Raw genomic sequence first — 15,712 nt, 5'->3', positions numbered from 1 at the left:
TAGCACAGGTATACCCGAAGAAGACTGTTGGCGTTGCACCCAAAGCGATGCATTTTTGAAAGGGTTTGAAGAGATGTGTTAGCTTTACAGGTCACACTATAACCATAGGTAGTAGTAAAGGTGCAATCATGTGAGAAAATGACACATTGTATTTTCACCTCACTCACAACAGGGAAAGAAGCTTCAGGGGGGGGGGGGACGAAGTCTCTCTTTAGCAGGTTCAGTTTAAGTATTTTTGAATTACCAGAGTTAATAGTCAATTTTGTATTAAGAGCACTGTGAACTTAGTAGATCGAAAGTGATTCCGGGGAATTGCTTGGTGGGGACATTGCCATGAAGAAGATAGGCGATTAAGAGCGACAAATCGTCGACAAATTCGTATTTGCCGTTATGTTCTACAGCAAGTAGTTGATGATGGCAAGAAACGTTATTCCTGCTAGTTTCGTCCCTTGCGGGGCACCGCAGGTTATTCTACTCCACTCTGAGTCACAGTCCTTTTCGTGTAAAGCAAATACTTTTTGCTGTCTTTCAGACAGAAAATCGAGCACAATGGCTAGCATTCGGCGTTTAGCACCAATTCGTGCAAGTTTTGACAGGCCACAAGGTGTGATAGGAGATCAAAACCTTTGCAAAGGTCGATGGCTGCTAATTTGACAAAACAGCCTTGCTTTTCAAGCCACTTCAGGATCTGATCGTACATTCTGACTAGGTATATAGGTGTCCCACATTTTGGGAGTCCGCCATATTGGTTTTTCTCGATAGTCTCACTTACTTGCTCTAGTAGCCGCCGCAAGATGAACGATTCTGTCACTTTTGCTATGCATGGCGTTGGGGGGATTGGTCTGAAATCATCACGATACTTGGGCGGGTTCAATTTGGGAATTACACGGATGTGGACCTTTTCCCACGATCTAGGGAAGGTCCAGGATGCAAAGCACTGGTTTATAAGATCCGAGAGTGGCAGGGCTAGGAACAAATCAAATTCACGTATGAACTTTGCAGGGATTTCGTCTGGGAGATGAGAGAACTTTGTCTTTACTTTCCCGATTTCACTATACACCTCAAATTCACTGAGTCCTATGGTGCCTTCATTGGGGCAATCATAAAGAAGCAAACCTTTCTCCTGGAGGGTCACGGCTGCAAAAGGGGTACAAATGGAAGCGAGAAATACATTAACGTCACTGGACCCCAGTATTCACCCATTATCGTCAGATATCTTGACACTGGTTTTCGAAACACTTCCACTGATCGCTTTGAACGAGCGGTGCCACTTTAAAGGTTCAGTGTTGACCAGGGGGTCAACTTTTTCACGACCATACTTGCGTTTTGCATTTCTGATCATGTTAACTATTAGGTTCTTTTGGCCACTCCTTGATTTCCCTCACCGCTCGAGTAAAGGCGGCTGCGTTCACGGATCAGGGCCTTAATAGTGGGTGTAACCCAAGGCTTGTCACATTCATTTTTAACCACAGTCTTTGTTGGAATGTCTTGAGGTACTTGGAGGACAATTTTTTACTGAAAGCGCACACCCTTTGCTCAAGAGGAACTTCCATTGAAACCTCTAGGAAGTCATATTCGGCAATCCAGCGGCCATATTCACGGATTGCAGAGTTAGCTATTGGTCTAGTAGTGATCCGTGAAAGCTTGGGTTTTCTCACAGAACTCTTGGCTTTGAGAAACAGGACGTAGTGATCAGACAAGCCGAATGGTCCAGGTAATGTCAGGGGGTGGTATACGTTCTTAGTATTTGTAAGGATCAGATCGAGGGTACTGGCAGACGAGTGAGTGGGAATGTTCAAAATCTGATTAAGAGAAAGACTGGAAGCCAGCCAAGCTTCTCTTTGTCTGGTTAAAATCACCAGCAATTATAAAAGAAGGATTGCTATATCGGTTTTTAAGTGTATCAACCCTTGTCTGGAGGTAGAAAACTAGGAAAACATTGTCCCCCTTCTAATAAGCTATAATTCGAAAGTAAACGACGTAACCGTAAAGAAAGTGAATGAAGTAATTTAGACACCGTCCTAAACATTTTAATTACTAGATTTTTTCATTGTACGTATTTATATACTATGCCAACAAACAAGAGCAATAAAGAAATTAAATAAACCAAAACAAACAGTAATAGTTGAAAGACAATTAAGAAAGGACACGTACATCAAGCGCAGTGTAAAAGTGCGTAACAGTTCTGTCGCAATCTCTTTCCGATATGAGGCTGAATAAAAGTCCATGGTTTCAAGGCTGATCAGATTTATAGAAAATAATTATGCATTTTGCGGACCGCTTTCGATGTTTTGGCATTAGACCATATAATTTTATATACTTTCTAATTCCTGAAATATCATATTTTATATTAAAAGATTTAAATATGTTGTCTGTGTTTCTAGCTTTTTATTTTTTTTTGTCTTGCCCTTATTCTTGGTAAAGGTTTAATGGTTGCCCTTTATTCGCTTTGATAAATTTCGTATGCTACTACCTACTTTAGTTAACAAACTTAGTTTAGTAGTTTCTGATACCCAAGAGAAAGTCGATTTAAGACGAATGGTGAAGTTACAGAAAAGTTAAGTTGTGCAGTTTTGACCTGTTCATATTTTATAGTGTTGCTTCCTACATAACAAATTTCACGTTTGGTTTTCTTTCGGACAAGGGGAGGGGGCAGCTGTCTTTGGTTCGGCAACGGTAAACGATGGAAACGAATAAGAATATTTTTTCTAGCGTTTGCCAAATTTTAACCCATTTTTCAGGGAAATTGAACAAGAACTACGGCTATGGCTATACCAATTGAGGATACAAACTCAATACAATCCTTGTGGAGGGAAAGAGAGATGACTATATTCTTGTCATAAGAATATTTGGCAGAAGAGTTATTAGATCTCAAGTGTCTCAATCTAAAATAGCATCAAGTGTTCTAGCTACGCCTCCTGTTTGTGGTAGCAGCTTCTGTTTGTTTTAAGTTTGACTTGTTATCTATTGTATTTTTTGTTCCTTTTACACTTGAATTATTATTTAACTTTATTCATGTCCGACTTCGGTTTAATGTAGCTTTTTCAATTATTTTTTAATTATTTTCTATTTGTTTTAACTGACACGATTTTTTTTATTGGATAATAAAAGGATAATCTGTAAACCTTTTTTTTTCTTCCAAAGCTCAAAACTTGGTGACAAAATTTATTAATGGTTGTGCTGTGAACTTTGGATGAGGGATATGATAAATATTATTAAAAATGGACTGGAAATTTGCGAACTCTTGGGCTTCTTTAGGGCAGAAGCAATTCTGACTTAAATCATGTTACAGCCTTGTGTATAGACAAAAATATTAAAAGACCATTTTAGTGTAGGAATCTTATTGTGTAGTTTTTTTTAACAGCTTCCTTGTTGAAATAAGTGCATCTTTACATCATTTATGAAAATATTTTACACTAAGAATTAATACAACGATATTTTTATTCAAAAATTTTTTGTCCTTGATAAGCTTCCCTTGCCCCACCCTCAAGTCAAAATTTTAAATGTACCTCATCTCCCCTTCAATTATTCCCTCAGAGATTCAGCCACGTCACTTAATCCGTTAATTTAACCCTTTAACTGTCCGTGAGATAATGCAGATTCGTCCTTTTTTACAAACCGGTTGTTCAAATAGTCTAAAAAACCAATGACTAAACATCTGGGCATAACATGACCCTCGTAACCCCTGTGTATATAATTCGATTTGCTTATTGTTTGCATATAGTATTTATTAGGAAGTGGATTAAGTTGACACTTTCAGGGCTAATACTACTCCCACTACTACTAGCTGCACTACTGCTGCTGCTGATACTACTACTACTATTACTACTACAACAACTACTAGTAATACTTCTGCTACTACAAAAACTACTACAACTGCTACAATTACTGGCGACTGCGACGACTTGCAACTGCCACTACTTGCGACTGCAACTGCTTATAATTGGGACTCCTACTGCTGACGACTGTGACTGCAACTACTTGCAATAGCGACCGCAACTACTTGCAATAGCGACCGCAACTACTACTACTTCTAAGACTGCAACTGGAGCTACTTCCAACAGAGACTACTTGCAACAGGTATTGTGACTACTTGCGATTGTGACCACCTGTGACTATGACTGCTACTACTTACAACTGCGAATACTTACGAAAGTAACTGCAACTCCTCGTGGCTGCGACTGTTTGCAACTGCGACTGCAATGGGTTTTCACTGCGACTACTTGAGACTGTGACCATGACTACTTACAGCCGTAACTTTTTGCAGCTAGACTACTTGCAACTTCGACAACTATTACTACTGCTGTGATTGGAACTGCGACTGCAAATGTTACTACTACTGCTGCTACTGCTACCACTACTACTAGATGCATTATCTCAGGAACCGAATTAAATATGAAGCTGAAACGTTCCGGGAAAGTTGAGGGAGATGTAAAAATAAATCAAACGACAATATGCGTATCCAGATTGTTTAAAAGGGCATACATGATACATCCAAGAAAAAACTAAAGATGTTACATTGGAGCACTCAGAGCATGTTGTTGGGGATGTTGAACTAAACAAAAAGATACTACACACATCAAAGGTCGTTAAAAGGGCACATCAAGGTCGTTAAAGGGCTAAGGGTAATAAGTTTAATTTTCCACGGCATAGTGAGGGGAATGCCAAGCTAATTCAAAAGAAACTGAGCGCGTTCAAGTTCTCGGAAAAGTGTTTCTTCGATATCTCTGGAATGGCTAAGGGTAAGTTAAAACTTTCAGGGCATGTTGAGGGGGATGTTGAATTTAATTATAAGTCGTTACATGCATCCAAGTGCTCAAAATGACGCATCTGGACTATCTCATGAACGGCTAAGGACATTAAGTCGAGACATTCAGGGTGTGTTGAGGGGGGTGATCAATTAATTTTTGTCTTTGCTCAAGGTTGAAACAGGCTGAGCGTCAGAATCACTTCAGTCTTACAGAAGTCCAAAGATTATACGGATTTATAATCTATTTATGTTAATATTTCTTACACATATATCCGAAGTTCTATAAAACAATTATTATTAAAATATTCTGCAAAGTTTGTCCAGAATATAAATAGCAAATAAATAGCAATTCTTAAGGAGAAAAACCGAAAAAGCTTTACAGAAATTCCTTAATATTCATTATATTAACCAATAAAAAACAATGTCAATAAAAAACTAAATGATTTTAAGGTAAAAAAGTGATTTTCCACAAAAGATATGTTTCAAAGAAAACTGAAGAGCTCCATTAAACCAAAGATAAGCAGAAGTAAAGTCAAGTAATAAATCAAGCGTCAAACGGGAATAAATCGCTATCAAAACGAAACCGAAAATGAACACAACTTAGAATAAATAATCAAGTAAAACTTAAAACAAACAAAAATTACCTCAAACAGGAGCATCCCCCCCCCCCGACTCTCCAATGTCTTCTAAAGACCAGAACGGCATTTACGTTTTCTGAATGCAGAATATATTAAAAAAAAATCTTTATAACGCTAATAAGTTCAAAACAGGTGAGATCTTCATTAATAAATGTCAATGAATATTAAACTGTTAATCTACATTTCGTTAGTTCTTTTCAATAATTTTCGTTATTATATTTTGTTGTTTTTATTGTTAGGACAAAATTGTTTTTGAAGAGAAATCATCACCACAAGCAGGAATAAGGCTAACTCCCCCTATCCCTTTTAAAGACCAGAATACCATTTGCGCTTGCTCCGCGGCATCTTATTTTGGGAAAATCAATGTAAGTTCAATTTCTAAAAAGATACAGACGCATCAATCCCCATAGAAAACAAAAATCCCAAAAAAGAAAGCCTCTCTGAGATTCCGAGGAAATAGAGTACACGGCGACAACTTTGGAAATTGTTTTAATCATACACTTTAGTTTCGCATTGCCTAAAAAAACTTCACCCCTTCTTGCTTCCTTTTCATAGTATTATTTGACTGAAGTGCAATAAGCGTCAGTACTTAGTAAGTCTTAGGGGAAAAGTAGAAAAAGAAAACAAATAAAAAACATTGAAACTTTCTATTCTACTACAATAGAATGGAAAGTAGAAAATTATCTTTATGCTTTTGCACATTCTCAATGGGGCAGCAATCCCTTTTACATCTTCCTGCTGCCAACCCTGTCTATCTCTGTTTGTTGTTACTTGGATTTCACAGGTTTCTCTGAGATCAACGCAATAGAAAAAATTTTTTGCACATTCACGGTGTTTGGAAGTTCGTGCCTAATTGTCGAATTTAAAACTATTCTGAAAGAGTTTCGAATTTTCAAGCTGATACTAAAATTTTAAGCACAGACAGGCACAAATATAGGGTAGATGGCTGTCTGGGTCTTGCTTCTCTTTCCCTTAAATGTTCAGATGTTTTCAAATAATTTGAGGTTTTACAAGCTTGCCCCCCTCCCCTGAAATAAATCATTTCCTCTACAAACGGCTGGGCAAAAATATCATTTTTTCATTATCATTTTGTTTATATTTACCATTTTAATATTTACACTTGCGAATTTTCTATTTCCCTACTTCACGTGAATATTTTGGACTACACTATGCTTTGTGAATTCTATTTTCTTTTTTGTTATTTTAATCCGTATTTCTCAGCAGCTGGGACCGTAATAGCCTCCGGCATTTCTCTAGCCGGGAGTGTTAGTGGTTTTATGCAAATAAACAGAAGCATTAGGAAAATTGAAACTGATTTTATACATAAATACAGAATACTTATTTTTAATCAAAAAATTCTATCTTTCAGAATACACTCCGAAGAAAGCTATTGTTTGATGCAACTGTTAACTCTGCACCTAGCACCCAAGCTGAACAAAATATGAAATAGAAAAAACCAAAAATCACCGTTGAGGAATCAACTTATAAAAAAGTAACTTTCAAAAAGATAATTTTTTCAAAGTCTTTCTAAAACGGGTTGTTTTATTTATTTTATTCGTCTGTTGTCCATTTTCAAACAGTTTGTGGTAACGAACTGTAGTAAGGAACGACCCGGCTCAATAGTAAACGAAACTCTAAAAAACGGAATTTTGATGCTAAAGGATGCATCAAAAGAATCCTCATCTAAAAGATGCATCAAAAATCCTCAAAAAGGATTTTTATGCTGATTTTAAATATATAAGTTTCATCAAATTTAGTCTTTGTCATCAAAAGTTACGAGCCTGAGAAAATTTGCCTTATTTTGGAAAATAGGGGGAAACACCCCCTAAAAGTCATAGAATCTTAACAAAAATCACACCATCGCATTCAGGGTATCAGAGAACCCTAGAGAAAAAATTCCAAGGTCCAATCTACAAAAATGTAGAATTTTGTATTTTTTGCCAGAGATCACGGGTGCGTGTTTATTTTGTTTGTTTTTTTGTTGTTTTTTTCCAGGGGTCATCGTATCGACAAAGTGGTCCTAGAGTGTTGCAAGAGGGCTCATTCTAACGGAAATGAAAAGTTCTAGTGCCTTTTTTAAGTGACCAAAAAATTGGAGGGCACCTAGGTCCCCTCCCACGCTCATTTTTTCCCAAAGTCAACAGATTAAAATTTTGAGATAGCCATTTTGTTCCGCATGGTCGGAAACCATAATAACTATGTCTTTGGGGATGACTTACTCCCTCAAAGTCCCTGGGGGAGGGGCTGCAAGTTACAAACTTTGATCAATGTTTACATACAGTAATAATTATGGGGAAGTGTACCGACGTTTTCAGGGGGATCTTTTTTGGTTTGGGTGTGGGGTTGATGGGAGGGGGCTATGTGGGAGGATCTTTCCTTGGAGGAATATCTCATGGGGGAAGAGAAATTCAATGAAAAGGGCGCAGGATTTTCTAGCAATACTATTAAAAAAAACAATGAAAATATAAACATGAAAAGTTTTTTTTTTAAATTGAAAGTAAGGAGTAGCATTAAAACTTAAAAGAAACAGAGATTATTACGCAAATGAGGGATTCTAAAAATACTTTAGCATAAAGAGCGAGGTATTTAGGAGGAGATAAATACTTCGCTCCATATGCTAAAGTATTTTTAGTAATTTCAACTATTTATTCTACGGCCTTTCTGATTCAGATGTCATTCTTAAAGAATTGGGACAAAACTTAAGATTTAGTGTGAAGAGCGAAGTATTAACGAGGGGACAAACTCCCTCATATATATAATTAAAAATATAAGAATATAAAAGTTTGTTACGTAAGTTAATTCTTAAGTTACGTATATTTTTTACTAATAAAAATGTTCGTTAAAAATTAAAAGTTCTAGTTGCCTTTTATGTAACCGAAAAATTGGAGGGCAACTAGGCCTCCTTCCCCACCCCTTATTTCTCAAAATCGTCTGATCAAAACTAAGAGAAAGCCATTTAGCCAAAAAAAGATTAATATACAAATTTCATATTAATAATTTATGTACGGAGAGCCAAAATCAAACATGTATTATTCAAAAACGTTCAGAAATTAAATAAAAAAACTTGTTTTTTTAACTGAAAGTAAGGAGCGACATTAAAACTTAAAACGAACAGAAATTACTCCGTATATGAAATGGGTTGTCCCCTCCGCAATCCCTCGCTCTTTACGCTAAAGTTTGACTCTTTGCCACAATTCTACTTTTTAAAACAATTAAAAACTTTAGCTTAAAGAGCGAGAGATTGCGGAAGGGACAACCCATTTCATATACGGAGTTATTTCTGTTCGTTTCAAGTTTTAATGTCGCTCCTTATTTTCAGTTAAAAAAAAAATAGTTTTTTTTATTTAATTCCATGGTAAAAACCTATTTAATATCTTGACACAATATCAATTCTTTCCTTTTATCAACAAAAATTGGAAAAAAACTGGAATTTTTTTTCTTTACCATATTTTCAAGGTCACCTATAAGAAGTTCGAGATTGCTCACATGTCGTGTTAGAGAATTATATCAGTTTTTCGTAGCATGGGAAAATTAACATGATGGTGAAATAAGGGAGTTAAGAGGATGCCGTAGCTCAAAAAGCGAAAAAATAAATCAACAATCAAGAAGAGAATAGAAAACAGAGAAGAAAAGACAAGAAAATTCTAGATTAGATCAAATTTAGAACTTTGATTCGAACTTTGAACTTTGATCGAACAAGACGAAAGAAAATATATGTCGTCTATACAATTTTACTTTTGTGTATCTGGCTTTACGTGGAATAAATATTCTTAGTACTCATCTCAAACTGGTTATTAGTGGCCTTTGCATTAGTTGGATATCTAAAATCCGACTTGTTCTTCGAACATCTATTTAATGAGCTTTAGATTCCATTACACTACATTATTACATTACTTATATTATTTATGAGCTTTAGATTCACCCTTCAATGTTTGGGTGTGTTCATCCATTTCCTAGGGTTTCAAGCCCTGTGTCAGAAAACTATGCTAGATTCAAAAAGACATCTAATTACAGCCCTTATGATGCTCGAAACACATTCTTAAATACAAACGCTGGTCTTTTAATTATGGAAACAGTATTAGCACTGGCACGTAGGAAATTGCAAATTTCGTGAAATGTTTAATTTCACCATGGTTTCTTGGGATTTCTGGCAAAAGTAGGACATTTATTAAGAATCTAAATACATATGTGAAGCTATATGTATCTATATTACAGATACATATTACAGCATGCAATTATCCGGTCAAGTCACTGCCCAATTATTAACCCATTTTCTGTCTAGCTTTTTACCCTCTTTGAAGTAATTAGCAATTGTACTGTATTTTTTTTTTGTGAAGAGAGTTTGCTTTCCACAGCAAAATAGAATTATCCTTGATATTAGGGCATTTATCCCCCCTTTTCAGGTCAAAGTAAAGCTTTTAATGGATCAATTTTGGAGCTATCATTTTTCATTAAAATCTACGTTTTTGCAATAGAAGAACTACCCCCCACAGCACCCATATTGCACTGTTAACCCTAAAATTTCCCTTTTAGTGGGATATAATAGATTAATCACTGGTTCTAAATCGCCATGAACATAACTTGAGCCTAAAACGTATTTTTGAGGCTTCAGTCTTCTTCCCCCCGTCCGCGAAAAGAAACACCGAACTCTTTTTCTAGTTCCTTTTTCTGGCTGAAACTGGCTACTACAGATTAAAGTTAATCTGTATTTTCCGATATATGTGCTTTTTGCATTACTAAATAAAAAAGTGCTACTTTATTTATGCTGTTTCGAAGGTTTTACCCCAACCCCCCGAAAAAAATTCCTGTGTAAGTGCCTGTATTAGTGTAATATTTTAGTAAGACGAATCACCTAAAACTAGGTTGACTTCTAGTATGTGTTGCCTCTATTTTAAACAAATCTGCATTTCATGCAGAATATTCCTTGAATGCTTTTTGGAATTCTTTGAGAAATGATTTCTATTTCAAATTTTTACCCTTCTCCCGACAAAATCATCTTCAAGCTTTCAGTGTTACACTAGTGAGACATGTTTCTTCCCTAGTCAAGCTGTAAGTCAAAGACGTTTGAAGAGTTTCAAAGTATTTCAGCAATTAAGAAAAAACATGAGAGAGAGAGAAAAAAAAAGAGAGAGATAGAGAGAGAGAGAGAGAGAGAGAGAGAGAGAGAGAGAGAGAGAGAGAGAGAGAGGAAGAGGGAGAGAAATTAAGCTAAGACCTTTCTGATGAGAAGGGTGACGAGTCCCTAATTTCTAATTCTTTTGTTCGATGTTCAAAGCGAACGTAAGAATCGTTTGAACTGACAGTTTTTTCACTTCGATTATCAAAAACAGGATGCTCTTCTTTTTCCTGAGTCACGTCGAAATTGTAAGACTCTTGTCCTTTGTCTCTTTGAACAGACTCCTGAAAACAAGAAAACTCTGTTCAAAGAAGAAAGAAAGAACAGTATTTTGAGAAGCACTAAAAAAACAACGAAGAACATAGCTTAAATATGCCATAGTAAGATTCCCTGAGCATCTCTCCCAATAAGACTCTTACGAAAAGGGGTTAGAATTTGCAAAAATTACTTATGCTTAGAAGAAAAAATAAACTTCCCAAATCATTAAATATTTTGAAAATTTCCTCTGCTTGTTCCTTTATAATATTTGTTTTCGAGTGCCCATGACAATTAGAGATAATTTCTTAACCAGTTTAAAGGACTTCCTCTGTCAAACTATTATCAAAACTTAAGCTCCTTACAAAAGTACCCAAAGAAAAGACTTTTTGAGAAGAAAAAAAAGATTCAAGAGATACTCTTTGATAATAAGTTTACTTGAGATGGATTTAACAGCAGTATTTTAAAATTCCGTAGAATTCGTGTGATATCTTCTAAGTGGACGATCTTTTGACAAATAAACAATCTGCCGGAGGAAAAAAAATCTGAGCTTATAATATCAGAAAAAAACCTGAGCTTATACATTAAAGTTCTCTATTCAACAAAACGTCTCAAATGGCTTTCTAAAGGAAGGACAAATCAAGTAGTAGACGTACTTAAGCTTTTCGTATTTTACGGCAAATATCACTAATAATTGTTGTAATATCACATTAAAACGCATTTCAACTTAAAACCATAAAAATGCAAGCTTTGTGTTTCTATTACGGATAGCCATGCCCCAAGAAGAAGAATCTGGCTAAGTGAACCAGCACCTTATAGGAACAAAAACTGAAAGAAAATATGACACCTCTTAAAGGCAATAATATACAAATGATGCTTACAATGCACCTTAATGAGATACAACAGAGTTACAAAAAAACTTTCACGAACAAAATTATACTATTAGCTTTACAGAGTCAATGTCATTATTCTATAGCATACATGCACACTAGGAAGGGGAAAAGTAGAACCCTTAATATTTATCTGAAACAATTACGAAGTCTTAAAACGAACCCCCCTCTTTTTTGGAAGAATTGAGGATTGGCAGTACGAATTTTCTATTTTCCATAAATGAAAAGTTTTGAATAAGCCCCAGGCCCAACCTTTTCCCAGTCCAGTCAGACAGATTGAAATATACTTGCCAGACTCAAGATTTCAGCACCATATGACACGACCACCATCTTCAAAATATATATCCTACTTGACATCCTTAAAGACGTCCTGTGATGAGACTATGTATTCTAGCCTGATATTAGTAAGCCTCGGTTCCTTTAATGCCTTCCTATCCCCTAAACTTTGGGCATTTTTGCACCTATTGCACTTAACCTTTCTTTGCCAGGGTATAAACAGTTTTGGTTTTGAATTTGATTTGAAAGCAAGAACGACAGGACAAAATTGGCAAGGCCTCACTTCCAGATTCATAATAACTATGAATATTTAGAACAAAACTAGCAGCAGTAAGTGCCCAAACGCCAATAAATATGACCAATAGACATAAGAAAAGCTTAATTGGAGCTAGCTGAAAAATAAAAACTTTTTTTCCCGGAAACCAACAAGAAGAAAAATCTAATCATAGCGGTTGGCAAATAAATTGAGACTCTAGCATACCAAGCTGGCCACTTCAATCAGAAAATAACGATGAAAACTAACAGTAATTACTTTTCTTTTAATTACATCAATGAACGCAAAAATGTTATTTAGAAACATCTCTAGGGGAGAAGAAAAAGATTTACAGCCAAGAGGATAGATATAAAGCGTCTGTGTAACAACACCAAACTGAAACGGATTAACAGATAAAAACACATAAGAATCATTCGATGTCAGTCATTCGTTTTAGTTTTTATATAAGCATAAATAAAATAAATAAACTTTAAGAAATATAATACTTTTTTATAGAATATTTAATAAAAACTTTTCCACAGAAGAAGATTTTCAATGGAAAGTAAGTTTTAAAACAATTCAAGCGTTCAGCAAGCATAAATCACTATCGATAAGTAAATTTCACCCAAAACGAAAATAAATTACAATATATAATCAATTCAAACTTAAAACGAACAGAAATTACCACAAACAGGAGTACAGCTAACACCTCCTATACCTTGTAAAGACCAGAACATTATTTATCATTTACTGAAAACAATTTTTATTTTCGAGCCACGTGTTTTTATTTGTCATTAGATAAAAAAAGAAAGAAAAAAACCATAAAATCTAACTTTATTTTTGTTCAGCTTTGGTTTAATTTAGCTTTCAAATTTTCGTAGAAATGTTTCTAATGTGGAAAGAATTTTGTAAAACTAATTTCTGTTCATTTTTAACTAACATAGCTTTGTTTATCGGTTCATAAAAGGAATATTTTAAAGCTTTTTCGATTTTTCTATGTGATAATCAAGATTTTAGCTTGCTAATTATATTTTAGCCAAAATTTTGCAACAAATTTTTATAACGTCGGTACTACAGAATTTTGGATATACGGGTATGGGGAATATTATCAAAATAAATAAATTGGAAGTCTACATAACCTTTGGACTTCTACAGGGCTGAAGCCATTTTCACTCCCATCGTTTTAAAACCTTGAGCATAAAAGAATGTCAAATGACACCTCCGTCACCCCTCAATATCCCCTAAAAGCTTCTAATTAATGTCTCTTGCCATTCCTGGAATATTAAAGATACGTCTTTTAGCCCACCTGAATGCACATAGTGCCATTTGATTAGATCATAATGCCCTGAAAGTTGCACCTTGACAACCTTAGCTGTTCCTGATATATTACAGATGCAATACTTTGGCAACCTAGATACAGATAGTTTCTTCCGATTTAGTTCAACATCACTCTGATGAATCACACTGGAAAATTTAAATTAAAACCTTTAGCCAGTCCTATGATATCTCGGGTACATCCTTTTGACAACCATAGTGATGCATATCGTTTGGTTTAGTTCAATAATTGTAGTAGCAGCAGCAGTAATAGTTGCATTATTAGTAGTAGTAGTAGTAGTCGTAGCAGTAGCACTAGAATTCACAGTCACAATCGTAGTAGTAGTAGCATTAGTAGTCGTAACAGTATTAGCAGACGTGGTGAGTAGTTACGGTTGCAGTTACAAGCAATAGCAAGTAATAACAAGTAGCCATAGTTGTAGTCACAGGTAGGCACAGTCGCAAACAGTCACAGCAGCTGTAGTCACAGTCGCAAGTAGTAAGAGTCAGAGTTACGAGTACTTGCAATCGTAGTCATAAGTGGTCACAATTGCATTTACAAGTATTCACAGTCACAAGCAGTACCAGTCGCAAGTAATCCTAGTCGCAGTAGGTAGTAGTTGCGGTAGCAGTCAAAAGTACTCGCAACCATAAGTAGTCACAGTTAAAGTAGCATTAGTAGTAGTCGCAAATAGTCGAAACTGCAGTCGCATGTGGTCGAAGTCGAAGCTACAAGCATTCACAGGCCAGTCACAAGCATTCACAGCCGCAAGCAGTCACTGTCGCAATGAGTTTTGGTCACTTTTACAAGTAGTCACAGTCACAATTGTAAGTAGTTGGACTCACATTCGTAGCTTAAGTAGTCAAAAGTATTGGTAGTTGCAAGTAATAACTGTCACGAGTAGCTATCACTGCAAGTAATCGTAGTCACAGTTGCAAGCAATCGCATTCGCAAGTAATCGCAGATACTAGTAGTCACAGTACTACTACTACTACTACTACTACTACTACTAAAACTAACAACTCACCGCAGCACCAAGCCACCTGAGGCCAACACAGCTAAACTCGCTCCTCCTCCATCAAAATCTATTCAAAACCTCGCTCCTTACATCCTCCCACGAAGTTACCATTTCCTTTAAATCTTTTTTTATGACACCCTCCCACCTCAGACGAGGACGACCAGCTTTCTGTTTAGCCCTAGACGGTGGCCAAAAAGAACAATCTTCGGCAATCTCTCATCCTTCATCTGTAGAACGTGCCCTAACCATCTCAACTTTTCTTTCATTACAGCCCTAAAAAGCGGGAATGAAACACATATTTTGTGCAGCGTACAGTTTGAAATGCGGTCGGTCACCCCGGTACCCAGAAAAATCCGTAGGCAATTCCTCTGGAAAACATTCAGTAAAGCTTCATCTGCTTTTCGGAGCGCCCATGCTTCAGAGCCATATCTGACCACTGTCATTACTTTACCTTCCAATATTCTAATCTTGGTTTGCAGACTTATCTTCTTATTGTTCCAAACCTTTTTTGACTGTGAAAAAAAAACCTGAATATATATATATATATATATATATATATATATATATATATATATATTATATATATATATATATATATATATATATATATATATATATATATATATATATATATATATATATATATATATATATATATATATATATATATTATATATATATATATATATATATACATATATATATATATATATATATATATATATATATATATATATATATATATATATATATATATGTATATATTATATATACTATATACATATATATATATATATATATATATATATATATATATATATATATATACATATATATATATACATATATGTATATATATATATATATATATATATATATATATATATACTTATTTTTATATATATATATATATATATATATATATATATATATATATATATATATATATATATATATATATATAAATATATATACATATATATATATAAATATATATAAATATATATAAATAAATAAATAAATATATATATATATATATATATATATATATATATATATATATATATATATATATATATATATATATATATATATATGTATATATATATATATATATGTATATATATATATATATATATATATATATATATATATATATATTATATATATATATATATATATATATATATATATATATATA

At 34.5% G+C, this 15,712-nt stretch overlaps 1 protein-coding gene across 3 annotated transcripts in view; it reads right to left on the bottom strand.

Moving 5' to 3' along the window:
• LOC136029961 (TATA element modulatory factor-like) overlaps window positions 1–15,712 on the bottom strand; it is a 241,771-nt gene that overhangs the window by 166,239 nt on the left and 59,820 nt on the right. For all 3 annotated transcript variants that reach the window (XM_065708519.1, XM_065708530.1, XM_065708538.1), the window contains exon 4: window positions 10,604–10,788. In XM_065708519.1, coding sequence (XP_065564591.1) covers window positions 10,604–10,788 — 185 coding nt within the window. The remainder of the gene's footprint in view (window positions 1–10,603; window positions 10,789–15,712) is intronic.

This window comes from Artemia franciscana, chromosome 1, assembly GCF_032884065.1.
Source record: "Artemia franciscana chromosome 1, ASM3288406v1, whole genome shotgun sequence".
NCBI classification, from domain to species: Eukaryota; Metazoa; Arthropoda; class Branchiopoda; order Anostraca; family Artemiidae; genus Artemia; species Artemia franciscana.
Note: the sequence above shows the minus strand (reverse complement) of the source record. Positions and strands in the feature narration are given on the sequence as shown.